General features: G+C 34.7%; 1 protein-coding gene across 5 annotated transcripts in view; it reads left to right on the top strand.

The window, feature by feature from the left end:
- Positions 1–25,595, top strand: part of STXBP5 (syntaxin binding protein 5) — a 197,290-nt gene that overhangs the window by 62,132 nt on the left and 109,563 nt on the right. For 4 of the 5 annotated variants that reach the window (XR_005241596.2, XM_038002282.2, XM_038002283.2 and 1 more), the window contains exons 5-8: positions 5,076–5,210; positions 6,738–6,801; positions 11,971–12,054; positions 22,956–23,079. Coding sequence is in view for 4 of the 5 variants with exons in the window: in XM_038002282.2 (XP_037858210.1) it covers positions 5,076–5,210; positions 6,738–6,801; positions 11,971–12,054; positions 22,956–23,079 (407 nt within the window). In the remaining variant the exon portion in view is untranslated. The remainder of the gene's footprint in view (positions 1–5,075; positions 5,211–6,737; positions 6,802–11,970; positions 12,055–22,955; positions 23,080–25,595) is intronic. The other variant, XM_038002284.2, reaches the window with a different exon arrangement.

The following is a 25,595-nucleotide window of genomic DNA, read 5'->3' on the forward strand; positions in this document are numbered from 1 at the left end:
TTGTTACATATGTATACTTGTGCCATGTTGGTGTGCTGCACCCATCAACTCGTCATTTACATCAGGTATAACTCCCAATGCAATCCCTCCCCCCTCCCCCCTCCCCATGATAGGCCCCGGTGTGTGATGTTCCCTTCCCGAGTCCAAGTGATCTCATTGTTCAGTTCCCGCCTATGAGTGAGAACATGCGGTGTTTGGTTTTCTGTTCTTGTGATAGTTTGCTAAGAATGATGGTTTCCAGCTGCATCCATGTCCCTACAAAGGACACAAACTCATCCTTTTTTATGGCTGCATAGTATTCCATGGTGTATATGTGCCACATTTTCTTAATCCAATCTGTCACTGATGGACATTTGGGTTGATTCCAAGTCTTTGCTATTGTGAATAGTGCTGCAATAAACATACGTGTGCATGTGTCTTTATAGCAGCATAATTTATAATCCTTTGGGTATATACCCAGTAATGGGATGGCTGGGTCATATGGTACATCTAGTTCTAGATCCTTGAGGAATCGCCATACTGTTTTCCATAATGGTTGAACTAGTTTACAATCCCACCAACAGTGTAAAAGTGTTCCTATTTCTCCACATCCTTTCCAGCACCTGTTGTTTCCTGACTTTTGAATGATCGCCATTCTAACTGGTGTGAGATGGTATCTCATTGTGGTTTTGATTTGCATTTCTCTGATGGCCAGTGATGATGAGCATTTTTTCATGTGTCTGTTGGCTGTATGAATGTCTTCTTTTGAGAAATGTCTGTTCATATCCTTTGCCCACTTTTTGATGGGGTTGTTTGTTTTTTTCTTGTAAATTTGTTTGAGTTCTTTGTAGGTTCTGGATATTAGCCCTTTGTCAGATGAGTAGATTGCAAAAATTTTCTCCCATTCTGTAGGTTGCCTGTTCACTCTGATGGTAGTTTCTTTTGCTGTGCAGAAGCTCTTTAGTTTAATGAGATCCCATTTGTCAATTTTGGCTTTTGCTGCCGTTGCTTTTGGTGTTTTAGACATGAAGTCTTTGCCCATGCCTATGTCCTGAATGGTACTACCTAGGTTTTCCTCTAGGATTTTTATGGTATTAGGTCTAACATTTAAGTCTCTAATCCATCTTGAATTAATTTTCGTATAAGGAGTAAGGAAAGGATCCAGTTTCAGCTTTCTACTTATGGCTAGCCAATTTTCCCAGCACCATTTATTAAATAGGGAATCCTTTCCCCATTTCTTGTTTCTCTCAGGTTTGTCAAAGATCAGATGGCTGTAGATGTGTGGTATTATTTCTGAGGACTCTGTTCTGTTCCATTGGTCTATATCTCTGTTTTGGTACCAGTACCATGCTGTTTTGGTTACTGTAGCCTTGTAGTATAGTTTGAAGTCAGGTAGCGTGATGCCTCCAGCTTTGTTCTTTTGACTTAGGATTGTCTTGGAGATGCGGGCTCTTTTTTGGTTCCATATGAACTTTAAAGCAGTTTTTTCCAATTCTGTGAAGAAGCTCATTGGTAGCTTGATGGGGATGGCATTGAATCTATAAATTACCTTGGGCAGTATGGCCATTTTCACGATATTGATTCTTCCTATCCATGAGCATGGTATGTTCTTCCATTTGTTTGTGTCCTCTTTTATTTCACTGAGCAGTGGTTTGTAGTTCTCCTTGAAGAGGTCCTTTACATCCCTTGTAAGTTGGATTCCTAGGTATTTTATTCTCTTTGAAGCAATTGTGAATGGAAGTTCATTCCTGATTTGGCTCTCTGTTTGTCTGTTACTGGTGTATAAGAATGCTTGTGATTTTTGCACATTAATTTTGTATCCTGAGACTTTGCTGAAGTTGCTTATCAGCTTAAGGAGATTTTGGGCTGAGACAATGGGGTTTTCTAAATATACAATCATGTCGTCTGCAAACAGGGACAATTTGACTTCTTCTTTTCCTAACTGAATCCCCTTGATTTCTTTCTCTTGCCTGATTGCCCTAGCCAGAACTTCCAACACTATGTTGAATAGGAGTGGTGAGAGAGGGCATCCCTGTCTTGTGCCAGTTTTCAAAGGGAATTTTTCCAGTTTCTGCCCAGTCAGTATGATATTGGCTGTGGGTTTGTCATAAATAGCTCTTATTATTTTGAGGTATGTTCCATCAATACCGAATTTATTGAGCGTTTTTAGCATGAAGGGCTGTTGAATTTTGTCAAAAGCCTTTTCTGCATCTATTGAGATAATGATGTGGTTCTTGTCTTTGGTTCTGTTTATATGCTGGATTATGTTTATTGATTTGCGAATGTTGAACCAGCCTTGCATCCCAGGGATGAAGCCCACTTGATCATGGTGGATAAGCTTTTTGATGTGCTGCTGAATCCGGTTTGCCAGTATTTTATTGAGGATTTTTGCATCGATGTTCATCAGGGATATTGGTCTAAAATTCTCTTTTTTTGTTGTGTCTCTGCCAGGCTTTGGTATCAGGATGATGTTGGCCTCATAAAATGAGTTAGGGAGGATTCCCTCTTTTTCTATTGATTGGAATAGTTTCAGAAGGAATGGTACCAACTCCTCCTTGTACCTCTGGTAGAATTCAGCTGTGAATCCATCTGGTCCTGGACTTTTTTTGGTTGGTAGGCTATTAATTATTGCCTCAATTTCAGAGCCTGCTATTGGTCTATTCAGGGATTCAACTTCTTCCTGGTTTAGTCTTGGAAGAGTGTAAGTGTCCAGGAAATTATCCATTTCTTCTAGATTTTCCAGTTTATTTGCGTAGAGGTGTTTATAGTATTCTCTGATGGTAGTTTGTATTTCTGTGGGGTCGGTGGTGATATCCCCTTTATCATTTTTAATTGCGTCGATTTGATTCTTCTCTCTTTTCTTCTTTATTAGTCTTGCTAGTGGTCTGTCAATTTTGTTGATCTTTTCAAAAAACCAACTGCTGGATTCATTGATTTTTTGGAGGGTTTTTTGTGTCTCTATCTCCTTCAGTTCTGCTCTGATCTTAGTTATTTCTTGCCTTCTGCTAGCTTTCGAATGTGTTTGCTCTTGCTTCTCTAGTTCTTTTAATTGCGATGTTAGAGTGTCAATTTTAGATCTTTCCTGCTTTCTCTTGTGGGCATTTAGTGCTATAAATTTCCCTCTACACACTGCTTTAAATGTGTCCCAGAGATTCTGGTATGTTGTATCTTCGTTCTCATTGGTTTCAAAGAACATCTTTATTTCTGCCTTCATTTCGTTATGTACCCAGTAGTCATTCAGGAGCAGGTTGTTCAGTTTCCATGTAGTTGAGCGGTTTTGATTGAGTTTCTTAGTCCTGAGTTCTAATTTGATTGCACTGTGGTCTGAGAGACAGTTTGTTATAATTTCTGTTCTTGTCCATTTGCTGAGTAGTGCTTTACTTCCAATTACGTGGTCAATTTTGGAGTAAGTACGATGTGGTGCTGAGAAGAATGTATGTTCTGTTGATTTGGGGTGGAGAGTTCTATAGATGTCTATTAGGTCTGCTTGCTGCAGAGATGAGTTCAATTCCTGGATATCCTTGTTAACTTTCTGTCTCGTTGATCTGTCTAATGTTGACAGTGGAGTGTTGAAGTCTCCCATTATTATTGTATGGGAGTCTAAGTCTCTTTGTAAGTCTCTAAGGACTTGCTTTATGAATCTGGGTGCTCCTGTATTGGGTGCATATATATTTAGGAGAGTTAGCTCTTCCTGTTGAATTGATCCCTTTACCATTATGTAATGGCCTTCTTTGTCTCTTTTGATCTTTGATGGTTTAAAGTCTGTTTTATCAGAGACTAGTATTGCAACCCCCGCTTTTTTTTGTTCTCCATTTGCTTGGTAAATCTTCCTCCATCCCTTTATTTTGAGCCTATGTATGTCTCTGCGTGTGAGATGGGTCTCCTGAATACAGCAGACTGATGGGTCTTGACTCTTTATCCAGTTTGCCAGTCTGTGTCTTTTAATTGGAGCATTTAGTCCATTTACATTTAAGGTTAAGATTGTTATGTGTGAACTTGATCCTGCCATTATGATATTAACTGGTTATTTTGCTCGTTAGTTGATGCAGTTTCTTCCTAGCCTTGATGGTCTTTACATTTTGGCATGTTTTTGCAATGGCTGGTACCGGTTGTTCCTTTCCATGTTTAGTGCTTCCTTCAGGGTCTCTTGTAAGGCAGGCCTAGTGGTGACAAAATCTCTAAGCATTTGCTTATCTGTAAAGGATTTTATTTCTCCTTCACTTATGAAACTTAGTTTGGCTGGATATAAAATTCTGGGTTTAAAATTCTTTTCTTTAAGAATGTTGAATATTGGCCCCCACTCTCTTCTGGCTTGAAGAGTTTCTGCCGAGAGATCTGCTGTTAGTCTGATGGGCTTCCCTTTGTGGGTAACCCTACCTTTCTCTCTGGCTGCCCTTAAGATTTTTTCCTTCATTTCAACTTTGGTGAATCTGGCAATTATGTGTCTTGGAGTTGCTCTTCTCGAGGAGTATCTTTGTGGCGTTCTCTGTATTTCCTGGATTTGAATGTTGGCCTGCCCTACTAGGTTGGGGAAGTTCTCCTGGATGATATCCCCTCCCCCAGCCTCGCTGCTGCCTTGCAGGTAGATCACAGACTGCTGTGCTAGCAATGAGGGAGGCTCCGTGGGTGTGGGACTCTCCCGGCCAGGTGTGGGATATGATCTCCTGGTGTGCCTGTTTGCTTAAAGCGCAGTTTTGGGGTGGGAGTTACCCGATTTTCCAGGTGTTGTGTGTCTCAGTTCCCCTGGCTAGGAAAAGGGATTCCCATCCCCCTTGCGCTTTCCAGGTGAGGCAATGCCTCACCCTGCTTCAGCTCTCGCTGGTCGGGCTGCAGCAGCTGACCAGCACCGATCGTCTGGCACTCCCCAGTGAGATGAACCCAGTACCTCAGTTGAAAATGCAGAAATCACTGGTCTTCTGTGTCGCTCGCGCTGGGAGTTGGAGACTGGAGCTGTTCCTATTCGGCCATCTTGCTCCGCCCCCTCTATATACCAGTTTTGCTCTTCCTGAATTATATATCATAATCAACACTCTAATGCAATCAGTAAAATTTACCATTTTTGAAATTTCTTTTTTGAATATATTTTTCTCTTGCAGGGTTACATTTTGCCATCTGCCTTTCCAGAGTAAGTGGCTCTATGTGGGCACTGAACGAGGTAATATACATATTGTCAATGTGGAGTCCTTCACACTCTCAGGCTACGTCATTATGTGGAATAAAGCCATTGAACTGTGAGTTTGAGCAAATATTTTGTATCCGAAAGCATCAGTTCTATGTATGACAATAGCATTGTATCATAGCCAATCAGTAAATCTGTATGGAATTAAATATGTGACAGATGTTCTTAATATTAAGTACAGCTTTATTAGTTTTTTGTGAGTATTCTTTTGATGTGGCAATTTGTAAATTTAAATTATGCATATGTATATAGAGATATATGCACAGATGCATATATTTACATTTGTGTACACTGTAACACTAAATATAAACAGTCATTCCTACTAATGAAAATCACTCTAATTTTTTCTGTTCTTTTGTCTTCTAATGATTTTTCTTTCAAATGATGGTCATGACCCACAAATGAGTTGCCACCAGTGTTTGGAAAACACCGGTTTAAACTACTGCTTGATACGTTTTAAAATCATCAAATGTTTGCTAAAGTTAATATAGTAGAAATTAATTTTGTTTGATTTTACTTTTGTTAAATTTTTACTTAATTTTTGATAAATTTGATAAATGATACTTGTTTTCATTTACTAATATTGGTAACAAAAACTAGGTTAAACTATAGGGCCCTAAGGATCTTTAGTGCTAACCCTTCAGTCTTAAATTTTTTGTATCTTGTGTCTTTCTACAAGTTTTTCTTATATTTCTGGGATATCAACATCAAAGTTTAAGGATATTGGCAAGACCCTTTTCAATGTTTCTTTTTGTTTTTAAGCAAATAGTCTTGTATTGTTGCATTCCGCAGTATTTACATCTTTTTGAGATAAGAATAATTCTATGACATAGCTCTTAAGTCATGTGTTAGCATAGCTGTAATAGTGTATTAATCCTGATTTTTCTTCCTGTAGCAAGAATGTTATTGTCACATATCAGTCCTTTGGTAGTGTGGGTTTTCATGGTCTGTTCTTTGAATTGATCATGCCATCTAGTGGGTAGGCCTGGTGCAGGTATCTGTATAGTTTGACAGATGGCTCTCATGAAATGGAGTGATCTGTCAAACTAGGGAGTTTCTGAATTAGGGGTATGCTTATTTTTACTCTCTAAGCATCAGTTCAACCATATTCTTATTGTAGAACTTCTTTTTCTCTGAGCAGATAGAGGTGGCATTACTTTTTTTTTTTTAAATAGAATGTTTTTCTATTTCTATTGGAACTAAATGGGATGCCTAAATTGGAGGCTAGAATTGAGTAAAATAAAATAGGTGCTGCATTATTCAAAAATAGTAATTTTGAGAATTCTACCTTTACAATAGATTTCCTGTACTCAAATCTTTGACTAAATTGAAGATTCTTTCCTATGCAGGAAGTGTACTTAGTTGTGAATTTTGCTTATTTATATGAGTCACTACTTCTTTCCTGATCCCTGTTTTGATCCATATTAAGAACTATATGCCTATTACTTATCACTTGTTGAAATCCTTTCTTTCCTTATAAATATAACTTATTTTCTATTTATTTTTATTGGAATGAAATATGTAGCCATATTAAAGTTTTTAATTGAAGGGAAAATCTTACTAACTTTTTCTTTTTTAGGTCATCCAAATCTCATCCAGGACCTGTGGTCCATATAAGTGATAATCCAATGGACGAGGGAAAGGTAGAATTTTTTGTAAAAAATTATATATTATTTAAATGCACAAATTTTTGTATTTTTCAATAAACATACTATTTCAGGTCACATTTGTTACAAATTGAGATTGCCATTGAAGGTTGCGTATCATATACATTTAATGCTTATTAGTTATGAAGAACAAATGAAAGAATTAGAATCATTTATAATTTTAAAGGACAGAAAAACCTTAAAACATAAGTCAAACTTAATGCTTATAATTACAGGTTATTTGTTTATATTTGGCTTATTCAGACTGTTTTCTCTGATTTTCTGTTAATCCTGATAAAAAGTTTTCTTTTGGTTTTGGATTCTTTTGAACACTTTGGTTATACAATTTTTGTAGCACTAATCACAGATTGCCTTATGTTATAGTTGTCTTGATATCTTATCTCCCCTAAAATTTTTTGGTCATAAATAGTCCAGTTAATAATGTAGAGTTTTTTTAATGTTATTTAATTTTTAATACTCTGAAACCAGTTTCATATAATCAGTATCTAGCTATTGTTAATTTAGGTTAAGTCATTTAAAATAATAAATATTTTTGGATGAATATTTATTTTCTATTTCAAACCAGTCTTTCAGGTAGTTCTATTTAATAATGATATTTTTCTACCTATATAATTTTATGATCTTAAGCTAAGTAAATACCAGGAAGTTTATTGCTATTAGAAATCAGTGAAGTGAAACTTCTGAATTTTGTGCAGGAGTTTAATCAGGTTTTTCATTTCCTCAATTGTGGGAGAGGTTGAGCTGATACACTGTTTAACACTGTTCTCTTAGTTTGCCATTGGGTAAACAAAAGGATAATTAGACTGTTTGGAGTTAGGTCACAATTATAGCATTGTATACTTTGAAAGAAACTTTACATAAAGCAAGTATGAAGTAACTTAGATCCTTACTTAATTTTCTTTTTATACAAGATATTTATTTAAAAGCCAAGCTTTTGAATGGGAGGCGTGGTAGGAAAATTCAAAACTTCCTTTCCTCCTTGAATTGGACATCAAGTCATTGTAATTCTTCCTGTGTCTTTTGCTTTTCCTTTGCTTTCTTTTTTTTTTTTTTTTTTTTTTCCATTTCCTAAAAGTTTTACTATGTTGCCCAAGGCGGTCTTGAACACCTGGGCTCGAGTGATCCTCCTGCCTTGACCTCCCAAACTGCTGGGATTACAAGCAGAAGCCTCTGTGCCTGGCTTAGAGTGCCATTTTAATCTTAATGTTCTACTGTTTCAAAACTTTCAGTGGGTCTGTAGTATCTAACAAGTAAAATCAGTTTTTCGTGAAATATAGCCCTGCATTTGCTTCTTTTTCAGGATGTCTTTACCTGAATGTTGTGCTGAAGCAAATAGTTATATTTTCAGTTATGAACTGCGCTTTAATGTTTCCATACCTTTGTTTATGTGAGTCCTTCTGTTTGGAATTCGCTTTCCATCTCTCTGCTGAATTCCTACCCATACTTTAAGGCCCAGATTAAATATTTTTCTTTTATGATTTCTTCCCTGATAATCCTGACAGAAAATGCTTTTTCTTTCTTTCACATTTATTGGTACTTTAGTTATGAAATTTTATGTTATTTATGATGTAATGCTTTTATTAGAAATGTGTGCATATCTTAGCTCCTCTGAATTTGAAAGTCTCCTTGAGCACAAAGGTAATATTTATACAGGTTTCTATTTTCCCTAGCATCTAACTTACAATAAAAATACCAACTACTCAATATACAATTATATGAATTATATATATAATTCATTCTATCAATAATGAGGATGGAGTAAATAAGTTATATATATATATATAAAATTTTAAAAATATTAGGGTGCTAGAATAAACTGTATTATCTAAACTTTGATTTCTTGTAGACTCTTTCCTGTTTGCAAAGAACTCCTAGACATCTGTCATTGAACAATGATGTAAGGTGATAGGGCAGGTTCCTTCAGTGCTAACTTTACAGGTGGATACTGCCACATTAAGTGAAGGTCTTGGCCAAGGAAGGTTAGACGTTAGATAGGTTAGACTTACGATAGGAATAGCCACCATTTATTTAATTCTATGTGCCAGGCACTGTGCAGGCCACTTTATATACACTATTTCATCTTATCTTTTCAACAAATTGTAAATTAGAAATTTCCCTTACTTTACAAATGATAAAGCAGAGACTTGGTGACATTACGTGTTCCATAGCTCCAGAGCTAGACTTCGGCGGATCTGAGATTTGAAGACCAGTTTCTTTAATTTCAGCCCAGGAGTACTCTCTGTTATGCTAAGTTTTCTTTCTAGATATAGATTGGTTATATATGTTGTAGAGAAATGTATTCATATTCCACATACACACTAATGCTTTTTCAAAGAGAAAAATTAGACAGGAATTACTCACTAGTATATAAGCTTATTAACATTTCTGGGTTATAAAAGATTCCAGTAGGAATAAGCATTGAAGAATTTTCCAATTTTAATTAAGTGCTCTATCTTTAGTTGTCTATTTTTAAATATTTATTATTATCTTGCTTTTGTAGAGAAAGGAACTGAAAAGCTAGAAGATTATGGGCATAAAACTCTAACCTGTTGTCATATATTTCTAATATCCTTAGAATACTAGAGCTGGCTAGAGAGGTTAAAGTTTAACCCTCTTAAGTTATTAAGGTCTGGATAGATAAAATTATTTCCCTAAAGTTATATGGCTATTAAGTGGCAGATTTAATACTAGAACTCAGGTTACTTATAAGGTCCTAAGCAGTGCAGTGCTGTTTACATCAACCCTTACATTTTATTCTTTTTCTTCTCTTTCCTTATTCCTGAAGTTTATCTTTTCTCAAATGCTGTATCACATGTCCAAGATATTTGAAAAGAGTGGGAAAAGAAAAAGGAAACAAATACCATTTTTTTTCCAAAAGGTGTATCTCAGATTGCCTAGGTGTATCTCAGATTACCTAGGAAAGAAGAGATAAGGTCAGAAAAATTGACTGTATTCTGTACTAAAGTAGGAAAACTTATTTTGTTAGTTTTGATAGCTAGCCCTTCCAGCTGCCCCTCTACTCTGAAATCTTCTAAATTTGTCTTATTAAAGTTACTGGTTCTGCCCAAATTTTGTTTATATCCCCAGATTACCCAAACAGATATAGACTAATCATTTTTCTAATTATTAAACAAATATTTATTGTGTGTCTACTATGTCTTAGGAAGTGTATTAGATATTAGAGACATATAGATGAAAATGCATGGTACTAGGTCAAGAAAAGGAGCATCTTAATTTCTCTACAGGAACTGGGTAGACTTAACCAGGAAGCAACACTGAATTTAGACTTAAAATATTAGTAGAGGATTGCTTATTGAATGAAAGGGGAGGAGGTGTGTTTTTTTTTTTTTTTTTTTTTTTTTTTTTTTTTTTTTTTTTTTTTTTTTTTTTTGAGATGGAGTCTCGCTCTGTCGCCCGGGCTGGAGTGCAGTGGCCAGATCTCGGCTCACTGCAAGCTCCGCCTCCCGGGTTCACGCCATTCTCCTGCCTCAGCCTCCCGTGTAGCTGGGACTACAGGCGCCCGCCACTTCGCCCGGCTAGTTTTTTGTATTTTTTAGTAGAGACGGGGTTTCACCGTGTTAGCCAGGATGATCTTGATCTCCTGACCTCGTGATCCACCCGTCTCGGCCTCCCAAAGTGCTGGGATTACAGGCTTGAGCCACCGCGCCCGGCCGGGGAGGAGGTTTTAAGCAGAGGAAATCTCATACTGAGATTTGGAAAAAACTGAGGTGGGGTCTGGGGGCAGCACAGGTTCTATGGGCAGTGTACATTGTTTGTGAGGCAGGAATATGCATTCCATTCTGAAATAGATTCATTCATAATAAGTATTTATAACATATCTGGCCCTATGTGTTGTGTTAGAGGTATTGTGGTAAACAAGATAAAAACTAATCTTTGCCCAGATACACCAGTTTTACAGACTGCACAATAATTCAGATAAGAAAAAGTCCATTATTATATTGTGTGGTGATCCTTCAGATTAAAAAAAAATAAAATAAGTGTTATTGGAGCACATAGAAAGGGTATTGACTTACATTTGGTAGGTCATGGAAGGCTTCCCAGAGGAGATGATCACTAAAGTAACACCTGAAAGATGAGTAGGACTAGTCAGGCAAAAAGGATGACATTCAAATGGAGTGGCCCAGGTAGTGAGGCAGCATGTACAAAGGCTCAAAGGTAAAAGAGAGTATGAACTTAAGAATATACTATAATGTATTGAGTGGCCGTGGTGTGGTAAGGGATGGAACTGGAGAGGTAAACAGAGGTCAAGCCATGATGGATCTTGTAGATCATATTACTGAATTTGCAGTTTATCCTAAAAATAATGGTGTGGCATTTAAAAGTTTTAAACAGAAGCATACATTACCCCATTCAATTTGTATTCTAGAACCGTTACTCTAGCTACAATATGAAATGGGTTAAAATAGGAGCAAGAGTGGAGTCAAGGAGACCCGAAAAGGAATCTTTGTGTCTTGAACCAGGGAAGAGGCACTAGAAATGAAGAGAAGTAAATTAGATAATATAATGTAATTTAAATTTACATGGTGATTTTACCTGTTGGAGGAGAGACCAGAGTTACGAATGACCTCTAGGTTTCTAGCCAGTGCCACTGAATAGACGTGATAAGGAATGGTGAGAGACACTGCAACAGGGAATTCCAGAGAAGCAGAGTAGAGAAGAATATAATTAATTCTATTTGGGGCGCATTTACTTTGAGGCTTTATAAGTGGAGATGTGGCCATTGGAATTATGTGTCTGAATCTCACCAGAGGGATGTAAGCTGGATATGATTTGAAACTAATGGATATATAGATGGAATAGATGAGATTGCCTCATAGTGTGTGGAATTTGAAAAGTTTGTAAACTTGAAAATATATACAAAAGTTTTGAAAAGACTTCAAAATGGTACTGTTTTTGTTTTCAAAAGTCAGTTGTATGTTGAGTCCCTAATCATCAAAGACATATAAATATGCAGTGTTCTCATTTGTCATTTGTGTGATTACTAATTAGCAGTACAGATATTTATTTATATCATACATTTATACTCAACGCATGTGAATGATTGTAGTTATTTTCATTGTCGGCAAATAAATGTTTTATAATTGATATCATTCCTAGGTAATATGCCTTTTTCTTTTATCACAGCTTTTGATTGGCTTTGAATCTGGAACTGTAGTTTTATGGGACCTCAAATCAAAGAAAGCTGACTACAGATACACATATGATGAGGTAATACTATTTTTGCTAGTAAAAGCTATGGTCATTTCTCTAATACAAAGCAGTTTCTCTAAAAACTTAATTGGTTATTTTAGTTTAGGCAAGCTTTGTAATTGCAATAGCACACAATTTATTTTTTACAATAGATAATAGGTTCACACAATTCAAAAGATACAAAAATCTTTTTCCCACCTGCCATTTGGTTATCTAGTTTCCATACAGGTACCATGTTACCAGTTTCTCTCGTGTTTTTCCAGAGAGACTGTGTGCATTTGCAAGCAAATTCATAAATATATTCTATTTTTTCTTTTGTACGAATGATAGTATACTATAGACATTTATAATCCGCTAACTTTAAGAACGAGTAAGGATTGTGATTGATAGATACGTCTTTTCTCTCCTCTTGCTCCTCACTTCCCTTCCTTACCTTACCTCTCCTTTTTTGGCATTTATTTATTGAAGATAGAATCTTCCAGATGCTGGCTTTTTCTGGCTGCATCCCCATTGTCTTTAACATTTTTTTCTTTTTTTTTTTTTTTTTTTTGCCCTCAGATTTCCTATAAATTGGATAATTTACTGAGGCTTGATCAAATGCAGGTTTATTTTTCTTTTTTGGCAAGACTACTTCATAGATGATACTGATACTCATTTAGCTGGTGGAACTTTAGTGTCTGTTTCAGATGTTGGAAGCCAGTGGTGGTTAAGGTCAAGATCTGTTACGGTATAGTAGTTGTAAAATAGGAGACATTCCAATTCTGTCTTTCCTTCTCTACTTATTATGTAGGTCACTTCAGTAAAGAGAACCTTTCTTTTATCTGCTATTCGTTTATGTAATAGGATAGTTCATATAGCAAAGACAGGATAAATATGTGATTCTTTCCCTTTATTTTAATATTCATTTTAAGGGGTTGTTCTATAATAGTTTCCATGATAACCAATTTATTCTTACTTTTAGTTTCACTGTGTGCTCAACAACTTAAACATATTTGATGTACTTCAGTCCACTGAAGTTATAGTTGCTTTTCACATTATCCTAACTTTGGTCAGTGTACCTCCTCCCTACTGATCTGTATATTTCTGAATCAAATTTAGAATAAGGTATTTTTCTATGGAACTATAACTTATTTCAGTGCCATGTCTGGTGGCCATAATTTAGACATCAAGAGTGTTCATGGTTTCCAATTCAGTGAATACAGCTATGTCTAAGAAGTGTATAAGTGGTTAAGATAAAACACATCATAATCTTAATAATAATCATATTGATATGTTCAGTTACTGAAACATCAGAGCACACTGAGTAATTATAGCAACATTTGAATACTTTGCACGTGTTTGTACATTATCTTTGTAGGCATGACTGAAAGGGAATTCCCTTTGTTTTTATGACTATATACTTTTTGCTGCTCACTAGTCAGAATCTTCAAATTAAACAAGCATGTTTTGAATAAAGAGTTCCTACATTTCTGTGTAGTTGTGATCTGTAATTGTGGTCCATAGATGAAAGCAGATTTTAAAAATTGAATATTTTGGTTTTGCTTACTATTTTAAATAGTGATCTTGGCTTGAGCCATTATGGAGTCACAGGGACTAGTTTACCTTCTTGCTTTAAACAAAGAAACTGGGCAGGATATATGAAACAACAGTTTTCAGCAGTTAGACAACAGGTCATGCAGAACAGGATTATTTAGAGAGGAGAAACAAAGAAGGTAAACCCCTCCATTGCTTCAGCTAATGGCCTGAAGAGATTTTCCAGTTCTTAGAACATGAAGAGGGAACCTAGGTGGAAGCTGAGAAGTCTCCTTAAGTTGAAAAGTCAGAGTTGGGAAATTGGGGAAACTAAGACATCTGCAGCTTAGAAGGCAAGGAATTAGAGAGCAAAGAGCTTAGAAAGAGAGTTACAGAAGTCTACAAGAGGACCCGTGTCCTGAGTCTTCAGCTGAATACTGACTGTTGCATGGGTATAAGGCTGGATGAGATCCACCGAAAAGGAAACAGTAGAACCATCTCTGTAGCACAAACAGGACTGGGAATAGTTCACATTCCCAACAGAATAGAGAAACTTTGTGATACACAGGGTATGGGAAAGGGTATTCAGAAAGCTGTTGTTTCAGTGGTAGAACTAAACTAGCCCTATACTAATAAAGGCTGGCTTAGTTCATCCTAACAAATCTTTAATGCAAACTTTGAAAGGACTGAAAGGACTAAACTGTTTTTAAGTAAATAACTACATCCTAGGAAAAACACCCAAAAACATTTAGAAGAATATGAATAGTAGCCCAATATAAATTGTACAATGTCTAGCATCCAAATAGAGATATATGAAGTATGCAAAAAGCCAGAATATATGACCCATAATGAGAAGAAAATGAAAATAGAAACAGAAATGACAAAGATGATACAATTGACCTCAAGGATATTAAAACAAGCATTATTAAATGGACTCCATATGCTTAAGAAAGTAGATGAAAGCATGAACATGTTGAAAAAAGACATGGAAGGCAAAAATCACACAAGTGGATTTTTTACAGATGAAAAATAAAATAAGGTGAAAAATACTATGAATAGTACTACCAAAGGATTAATAAGCTTGAGGAAATAGCAGTAGAAACTACTTGATGTGAAAGAATGGAGGAAAAAAGAACAGATCGTTAGTGAACTGTGGTACGACTTCAAGCAGACTAATATGTGTATTTTGAATCCTAGGAGGAGAGTGGAGAGAGTATGTTTGAAGAAGCAGTGACCAGAAGTTTCAAAGTTGATGAAAACTATATACTCAGAGATTCTAAGAGTTCAATGAACTGTAGGCAGAAGAAACACAAAACAAACTACATAAAAGCACAATTTTCAATTCTTGGAAACTAGTAATAGAGAAAATCGTAGGAACAATTAGAGGAACTTTAAAAGCTAAATTAAATACAAGGGAGCAAAAAGATAAAAATGACAGCAGAGGCCAGGTGCAGCGGCCCCCACCTGTAATCCCAGCACTTTGGGAGGCCAAGGCGGGCGGATCACGAGGTCGGGAGATTGAGACCATCCTGGGTAACACGGTGAAACTCTGTCTCTACTGAAAAATACAAAAAATTAGCCGGGTGTGGTGGCAGGCCCCTGTAGCCCCAGCTACTTGGGAGGCTGAGGCAGGAGAATGTCATAACCTGGGAGGTGGAGCTCGCAATTAACTGAGATTGTGCCACTGCACTCCAGCCTGGGTGACAGAGTGAGACTCCATTTAAAAAAAAAAAAACCAGCAAATGTTGGTTTCTTAGGTAGAATGTAAGCCAGAACACAGTGGAACACCACCTTCACAGTACTGAAAGAAAAATTTGTCAACCTAAAATTTTATACCTGGTAACATTTTTTTTTTTTTCAAAAATAAAGGCAAAATAAAGACTTTTATAGACATAAAAACTGAAAGAATTAATCACTTGCAGACCTCAACTATAAGATACGTTAAAAGAAGTCCTGCATGCAGAAGAAAAAGTTATGAGACGGAAATTTGGATCTATTCAAAAGAATGAAAGACTCCAGAAATGGCAAATATGTGGTAGATATAAAAACTTTCTCATTTTTTAAATCTAAGAGATCGTTATTTATCCAAGCCAAATATAATAAAAGTATATTGTAGGATTTTTGACATACATAGAGGTAACAAACAGACAATAATAGCACAATGGTCAGAAGACAGAGGACCGTTAATAGATTATTATTTTATACATAAAGTTGCATAATGTTATGTGACAGTAGACTATGATAAAGATATGTATTATAAATCCTAAAGGAAATACCAAAGCAATGACAGCAGCAACTCAGAAAGTTAAGCTAAATATGAAATAAAATGAGAATTTAAAAATATTCAATCCAGAGGAAGGTTGAAGGGAACAAAGAATAAATGGAAGCAACAGTGAACAAACAGCAAGATGGTAGATTTAAATGCAGCTATGTCAATAATCAGATTAATAGTTTAAACACCCCATTAAAAGATAACGATTATCATACTGGATAAAAAAGCAAGATCTAACCACATACTGTCTGTAAGAAACCCACTTTTAAAGATACAGATATGTTGGAAAAAAAGATAGATGGAAAAAGTAGTATTAGCAGTAATCAAAAGGAAGCTGAAATGACTATATTAATATCAACAAAGTAGGTATCAGAGTGTTTCACCCACCAGCTGAGTACACATTCTTTTCAGCTATACACAGAACATCACCAAGACAGACTGTATTTAGTGTCATAAAATCAGTCTCAATAAATTTTAAAGGATTAAACTCATACAGAATGTTATTTTACTATACAATTAAATTAGAAATCAGTTATATAAAGATAGACGGAAAATCTATAAATATTAAAAAGGGAAACAACATACTTCTAAATAACCCACGAGTCAAAGAAGAAAACAAAGAAAATTAAAGTATTTTGAACTGAAAAGAAAGATTTACCATGTCCTGTGGGATGCAGCTGAATTATCCATTATAGCATTAAATGCTTTGTATTAGAAAACAAGAAAGGTTTCAAGCTAGTGGCCTCAGCTTTCACCACAAGAAACCAGAAGAAAAAGAGCGGATTGAATCTATAGTAAGCTGAAGAACTGAAATAATAAAGAGCAGAAATCAGTGAAATAGATAACAGAAAAATAGAGAAAACTGATAAAATTAAAAGCTGGATTTTTGTGAAGATCAATAAAATTAATAAACATATAGTCAGAGTGGTGAGGAAAGAAAGACACAGATTACCCATTGTAGAGGTGAAAAAGGATATCATTTCAGTTTCTGCAGAAATACAGAGGGACTGATAAGGAAATATGTCCTTAATGCCAATAAATCCAGCAATTTAGATGAAATGGAGAATTTCCTTGAAAGATCCCATATTTCTTGGAAGTACCAAAGCTCACTGTGAATGAAATACTTAGGTAGCTCTGTAATTTAAGAATCAAAGTTGTAATGAAAATGTTTCCCACAAAGAAAAGACCAGGCTCAGAAATCTTGCTGGTGAGTTTTACCAAATAATACCTGTTGTACTTAGACCCTTCTTAAAAATAGAAGAGAAGGGCATACTTTGCAACTCACTTCATGAGGCAAGCATTACCCTTTTAACAAAACTAGAAAAAAAATTATAAGGAGACTACAGACCAGTATCCTTGGTGCACACAGATGCCTAAGTCATAAAACTTAACACATATTAATATACAAAATGAAAATCGTGTTTTAAACAACAGTGGTGTTAGGTATAAATTCTAACTTCTAAATTAACTTGTTGTAAACTGAGTAAAAATTTCTGGCTTTGTTTCCATGAAGTTATGCTATTCTGTCATCAAATTTGATTTTCAGTGCCGTTTTTGCCAGGTGTACAGTTTCAGATATTCAGGAAATTATTATAGTCATAATTCTTTCTCACTAGTGAGAGTTAAAAATTTAAGATTTTGACAAAGCACTACCTTTCCCCTCCCCTAATATTTATGTTCTATTCAATGGTATATTACTGTATTCAAATTTATTTTTATTACACAGGCACAAATGTATTAAATGACGTAACAATTTTGAACATTTCTAATATAATTTAAGTTCTTAGTACAGCTTTAATTGTTCATTTGGTCTCTTGAGGGTGATTCAGATGCGTGGGAGTAGTGGGAACAGAAATGTGTCTTTGCACCCTTGAGCTTTTGTTGCTTTGTAACCATAGTTATTTTTTTAGTTGACAAACTCTACCCTGGTTGTGTCTCAGTGATAGATTTTGAGTGTGGTTGGATAGTATTCTTAATATTTTACAGATATTTTCTACAGATGATACTTCATCTATATAAAATTTTATCTCTTTAATGGACATCCCATTTTTTTTTAGGCTATAATGTATTAAAATATCAAGTATTGGCCTGGTGCAATGGCACATGTCTGTAATCCCAGCACTTTGAGAGGCAGAGGCAGGAGGATCACTTGAGGCCAGGAGATTGAGATTGGCATGGGCAACATAGCAAGACCCTGCCTCTACAAAAAGTAAAAATAAATAAATAAATAAATAAATAAATAAAATTTGCTAGGCCTGGTGGTGTGTACCTGTAGTCTTATCTACTTAAGAGGCTGAAGTGGGAGGATGGGTTAAGCCCCGGCGTTCAAGGCTGCAGTGAGCTATGATCATGACACCGCATTCCAGCCCTGGTGACAGAGCAAGACCCTGTTTCTAAAAATAAAGTATCAATATTCCTTTTGTAGGAATCAGTGTGGCAGGAAAGAAATGCCGTATTACTGATATTTTAAGACAATAATACTTATGAACTTCTGTATTTTCTGATTATTCTTTGTCATATGTCTAGGGTCATCTATTAGTGTCTTTTGTATTTTGGTTTCATGTTGGTTTTTCCTGGTAGATTGAGAAGCATCAGAAATATTGGTAGTAAAATATGATGAAAAAATAATTTGTGCTTTGCTAGCTCTCTCGGTACATTTAAGTCTCAAGACCATCAGAAAACTTTAAAAAAAAAAAAAAGTTGAGGCCGGGCACCGTGGCTCATGCCTGTAATCCCAGCACTTTGGGAGGCCGGGGCAGGCAGATCACGAGGTCAGGAGATCGAAACCATTCTGGCTAACACAGTGAAACCCTGTCTCTACTAAAAATACAAAAAAATTAGCTGGGCATGGTGGCAGGCGCCTGTAGTCGCAGCTACTGGGAAGGCTGAGGCAGGAGAATGGCGTGAACCCGGGAGGCGCAGCTTGCAGTGAGCTGACATGGCGCCACTGCACTCCAGCCCGGGTGACAGAGCAAGACTCTGTCTCAAAAAAAAAAAAAGAGAACTTTGAAATAATATGTTTGCAACTCATAGCACAGGAATCGTAACAGCTTTCAATGAATTTTTTTTTGTATTATATATATTCATGGAAGCATTTATTCCCTTAAGGGTTTTTTCCTTCTATATTTAGATTGGTGCTTTTAAGTCAGCTTATTTTCTGCTTATTTTTACAAACATACACATGCACACACACAAATACACTTTCTCAAAGGTAAAACAGTACTTAAAACAATGAATAATTTGGTCACATTTTCAAAATAACAGAAGAAAGTTCCAGTTGCATTATATATTCATTCATTCATTCATTCATTCATTCATTCATTCTTTAGAGGCTGTCTTACTCTGTTCCCCAGGCTGGAGTACAGTGGGATTGGGGGAGGTTATTTTTAATGGAAAGGGCAGTGGTTTCAGTTTATAACTGTTTATAATCTTTAGAGAGAAAGGAAAAAAGCTTTAAATAATTTAATGTCCAATGTATAATAACTTTTATCAACTACCTTACAAAATGTATGATTCAATAATTGTGTCATTTAATTATATAGTATCATGGTTGTCTCCCTTCTATGGTGTAACTAATATTGAACATTTCACAAGTTTAAAATACTAGGACAAAAGCTATACAATTTAATGTATTATTTATATATGTAAGAAATCATGCTGTAAGCATGTACTTTATTTGATTATATAAGAATAATAAAACAACAGAGTATTTTCAATATTTTCATGTAATTGCAAATGTTGTAATTTTAAATGAAAGTCTGCATTATACATTTTCTTTTGTCATTTTTTGGCATTTTTCTAAGGGCTGCGACAATAATAGATAGTTACATTGGGAATTAATGCAGCTTTTGAATGGAATGTTAAATAACATCTATGAGAAAAATTATTTTAAAATAATTAAAATTTAAAATATTAATTAGTGTATGTAACGTAAGAGTAGCTGGATTAGGATTTATTAATATATACATTTACTGTGACATGATTCTAATAATACTGATTAGTTTGCAAAACCAGTAAGTAGAGAATTTATTCAATTTCCATACAATTTTGAGTTAGTGAATGTAAAATTTGATAGGTAAGCAGTTAGCCTGTTTTGTCTTCCTAGACAAGATGCTGTCTTGTCTGATAAGAATAGCAGAAGCATCATAGGTACTCCTTTTGCCAAAGCCTAATAATTAATTAAATATTACTCCTTTTGAAAAATATGTCACAGTAGGCAGTGCTTTTGTTTTTTCTCTGATTTTATCAAAAATGAAAATACTGATGTCAGACTCTTAATTACCTTTATGAACCTTTTTACACTTATGATTTTTTTCAGATACTACATCTTTTAAAGAGCTTTTAGAATTGCACGTACTGTTGCTTTGTGGTTTATGCGAACAGCTATATCATCTGCGTTCATTCTGTCTTCAGTCTTTTTTCTCTACCCTGGATTCATCTTGTCCTCCATGACTTTTGTATGTCTTTTATTTATTGTGTTCTACTTTCCATTCATCTGTCCTTTATTCCTCTTTCTAAGATAATCCTGTTATTCATATGTATGTATAATTTTCAGGTTTTTAAAACAAATTTTTTTTTTTTTTGATATGGAGTCTCGCTCTGTCACCCAGGCTGGAGTGCAGTGGCACGATCTCAGCTCACTACAAGCTCCACTTCCTGGGTTCATGCCATTCTTCTGCCTCAGCCTCCCAAGTAGCTGGGACTACAGGTGCCTGCCACCACACCTGGCTAATTTTTTGTATTTTTTAGTAGAGGTGGGGTTTCACCGTGTTAGCCAGGATAGTCTCGATCTCCTGACCTCATGATCTGCCCGTCTTTGCCTCCCAAAGTGCTGGTATTACAGGCATGAGCCACCGTGCCGGGCCATAAACAAGTAAATATTCTTAATCACCTGGAAACTGTATATTTTTTCCTTGGAAAAACAGATAAGCCAATTTACACACAAAATTTATCAACCCCAATTTATGTTTCCTACGTTATATCTCATATCTTCTCCCATGAATTGTTCAGATTTGCTCCTAAACCTCCTTGCTTCTGATTTTGAGCATATGTCAGATTTGCTGGTGAGATTGGATTTTCTCACTTTGTTTACGTAAATTTCTATGTCATGTTCTTAAGACTAAAGAAAAAGTGTAAATTGCATATTTTATACATGTATAATTTATATGTGAAATATAAATTATATATGTATAATTTATATATGGTGGGTATTGTATACATATTTTTAAATACTTGTAATACTACATATGTTCTACATATGTACTTAGAAAGAAAACACATAGCAAGTTGGATTCGCATATAGAAAATTGTATAAATAAATAGTGCATGTTTGTTGCATGTCCATATTTCTTTATTTCTTTGCTTTTTTGTGGGGTGTTTTCTGTTACTTGTTTCTGTTGTCCAAGATAATTGTGAACCACTGATTCCAGTAATTCGATAGTATTTGCTTTTGGAATGCCTAATAATTTAATAACATTTTATAAATAGAAGGCACTTTTAAACAAAGATAGACATTGTTTTCTTTAGCAAAGTAGAAATATTTCTCTACATATGATACGTATTTATATATATGATATACATTTATACATGATACTATTAAGATGTTTTTATCTATAGGTTCCAGATAGCACTGTAGACCTCTTTTGTATTTTCCCTTATCAATTTTTTTTAAAACATTAAATAGCTTTTTAGCACTGCTCATGTTTTTGCAGAAATAATTTTACTTGTAAAGGCTACTGAGGGATTGCTTATTTTAAAAGTGAGTTTTCAAAATGTCATATGTGTATTTCAGTTTATTATTATTTTAAGATTTTATTTAGAATTTTGTAAGAGATGCAGATGGTCCCTGACTTACAGTATTTCGACTTAAGATTTTTTTGACTTTACAATTGGTTTATCAAGACATAACCCCATCCTAAGTAAAGGAGCTCCTTAGGAATTAGAATGCGATTATGGTTTCTACTGGATGTCTATTGCTTGTGTACCGTCTTAAAGCTGAAAACTTGCATATTGAGCCATTGTAAGTAAGGGATCGTCTGTTGTGTTGGTACCATTAAATGCATTTTTGACTTACGATATTTTTGACTTATGATGAGTTTATCAGGGTATAACTTCATCATAAATTGAAGAACATCTGTACTTTGAATAAAAAACATTGTATTAAATATTGGCATTAGAAGTATAGCTGATTATCTGTATCTGTCTGATTTATACTAAGATATTTTATAATATTTAGTTTAAATTTATAAGTATAGAAAGAACCCAAATAAGTAGATGACATGATAGAAAATGTTGACTTTATATGTGACAGAAGTTTTGAGTTTCAGTTATATGATTTTTGCTCTGTACTCTGCAATTCTTGCATTCCAGTAGGGTAACTTTAAGTCAATTGGCCATTAAGAACTAAAATTTTATCAACTTGAGTTTAAAAGAAGTAATTCAAAGGATGCATGGGAGAGTGATTTAAAGTTTTTTTTTTTTTGCATACCAAAATTTAAATAATATTAGAGCAAAAAAATGAGGGGTATCATAATACTTTGGTGATATAAAAGTATTTTTCAGATAGTTTTTAAGCGACCCAGAAGTACAAAATAAATTTCTTATCAGAAGAGGGTCCCTGAGATTAAAAATTGCCTCAGTAATTACTGTGAAAGATGAGGAGCATGTCTTGCAGCTCAACCTGGAGCATTTTTTATTGATCTGTAATCCAAATCTACATTTTGGCTCTTAGGATTGTGGTCAATTAACACGTTTTATTCTAATCTTGTCAATGCAACGAGTTTTTCCATTGGGACGTTGGTTGTAATAATTTGGTAATTAATGTTTAGGTATTTATGCTAAAAATAATGTAAGAAAACATTTTGTTTTACTGAACTTGTCTGTAGATGTCACTATTATGCCTTCTTTATGCTGGTTTAAGGAGTAAAGTAAGTACAGAGAATTAAAACAGTGTTAATATGAAGAAATAAAGTCTCATTTGTATTACAAGAGGGCCATATTATTATGGAAATGTTAAGTTCACATATTAACTTTAGAAAATAAAAGTTAAAAATGAAAATTAATTGATTATTAGATCATTTACAAATAGTTTGCTACTTAAATAGATTTTAAAATGGTATTTTTCATCCTTCTATAGGCTATCCACTCTGTTGCTTGGCATCATGAAGGAAAACAGTTTATTTGCAGTCATTCAGATGGCACCTTGACTATATGGAATGTGAGGTCCCCTGCTAAACCTGTACAAACAATCACTCCACATGGTAAGAATGCATCAGTCTTAAATACCACCTAATTGTAATGCACAGTAAACTGTTTTGTTTCAGTTTGCCTTTGGATTTGTTTACTTGATTTTTAGGATAAGGAGGGGTTTCCTTTCATTTTTAGGAAATTAAAAAATTTACACTTATAGAAATAGTATCTAACAGCCAGTTAATAAAATTTCAAGTTAAGCATATTTACAGTTGAAATTACAAATTTGAAATTTTAGAAAATGTTACATTATTTTCTGAATATCATGTCTCCAACAGTCCAAAAAACAAATAGTTTTGTGAATGAAAATGATGCAGGATTTACATTAAGCTTTTCCATCTCAAAGCTATCAGTTGCAGGTTGTTAATATATAAATAACAGTGAACTTGAAATACTTGGAACCGTGTAGAAGGTAATTTTATATATTAAAATATGGTGTCAGGAGACCTCAGAATCACCACAGGTTTAATGATTCACTAGGAAGACTCACAGGACTCAGCCTAAAGTCATGTTCATTGCTGTGATTTATTACAACAAAAAGGCATAAAGCAGAATCTGCAAAGGGAAAAGATAAATGAAGTCTAGAGGAAACCAGGCTCAAGCTTCTTTGAGTTATTTCCTTACGGAGTCACACAGGATATGCTTAATCCCACTATTAAGGAGTTGTTACCACATGTGTGAAATATTGTCTACCAGAGAAACTCACCTGAGCCTTGGAGTCCAGAGTTTTTATTGGGATCAGTTATGCAGGCATCCTCTGCTTTAGCAAGTACCAAAATTCTAAACTCCCAAAAGGAAGGCAGGGGTTCAGCATAAACTATATTCTTTGTACAAACCAATTAGGCAGAGTAAATCACCCTTCTCAGGGAATAATGAGCATTTCTTGGACATCAGCCAAGGGCCAACCTTGTAAGCAGATCTTTGTAGGGATAGCTGTAGCAGACCTGCTGTGTTAACTATTTTCTGCATAAGTAGTACTTACAAAACTTATGAGAAATTTTTATTAGAATATTTATTTAAAACAGATTATGAAGGCCACCTTTTTTGTTTTAGAATTTGTATTTCTTTATTAATCTGCATTCTCCACCCTCACCCCAAGAGAATCCTTCCTGGCAAATTTAGGGAACTCATATTAAAGGAACTCTTCTATAAATTGATAGTATATTCAAGAGTGTCCTTGTAGCTATTGCTAGTATTTCATCGTTTGCTTTAAAATTTGAATACCTACTTTTTAAAGAAGTTGATATATTTTGACTTATTATGATATAGAAGTGAAAGAAACAGTAAAATTAAAAACAAGTTTTATCTGTCTGTGGCATATGGGATTTTTAGGCTTATTTTCTGGGAAAAATAACAGTTCTTGAAACCACATATTGTGAAATACTTTACCACTGCTTGTGACAGCAATCATCTTCTGGGAAAGCACCGACTTTAAATTCCCTACACATCTATTTATGAGTGCAACTAGAGGATATTTCTTGTGATAGTAGGTTCAAGTTTTTCTTAATATATTTTGTTCCTTCCTTCTATTAGTATCTAGTTTCCTCATCTCGACACTCCTAAAAATTCCTATGAATCTTAGAATCTCCCAACCCCACTGGAACCTACGAATCCAGATAAACAAAAAAGTACCAATAAGGTGTGGTTAGTTCAAAAATCTTTCATTTGAAACCCAGAAGAAAATGAAACTCATGTCAAAGATGATAGAAATATATAGTGCTAGTCTTGCAGCTTGAAGTTTATCTGTTTTTATCTTGTTTTGTAAGAATAGTACAAAGAATCTTTTTTTCTTTTGATCTGTTTGCAAGTAAGTTGTCAATATGGTGCTGATTCACTCCCAAATATTCCATGGTCTTTTTTTTTTTTTTTTTTTTTTTTTAAAATAAGGACGTTTTTCTATATAACCAAGTTTTGCCTTTATTCAAAAGAGTTTTATATGGATTAGATTTGGTTGTCATGTTTCTTCTCGAAACTGAAACAGTTCCTGAACGTTTTGACTTTGATATCTGATAAATTACAAAGATTGTAGGTCAGTTCTTTTATAGAACGTGCCTCAGTATGGTTTTGTCTCATGTTTATTCATGATGAGATTTAGGTTGCACGCTTTTGACAGGAGTATCCCAAAAGGATTGAGGTGTTCTTTTTGCATCCTCTCAAGTGGAACTCGTTTTTGATTTGTCCCATATTGGTGGTATCTCACATCCTGATCCTTTGGTTAAAGTTCGGTCTTCTGCTAGTTCTGTCCATTATTAAACAGGTTTTCTTTTTACCTTTGAAATTGAGAAATAAATTTTATGTGTATTTTTAATGGTTACATATTTTGATTTGTAGGAAGTTCCCCAAGACTCTATGAACATATTATACTTCATCAAACTTTTCCCCTCTAGTTTTAGCATCTGTTGATGTTTCTTAGCTGAATTAACTATTACTATGATGGTTGCCGAATATTGATTGTCTGTCTGGTCGTAATCTTTTTTTATATTGAAAGCTTAGTTTATTGAGAACAGACTTATAGGAAGTGGTATAA

Source organism: Chlorocebus sabaeus, chromosome 13 (assembly GCF_047675955.1).
Source record: "Chlorocebus sabaeus isolate Y175 chromosome 13, mChlSab1.0.hap1, whole genome shotgun sequence".
NCBI lineage: Eukaryota > Metazoa > Chordata > Mammalia > Primates > Cercopithecidae > Chlorocebus > Chlorocebus sabaeus.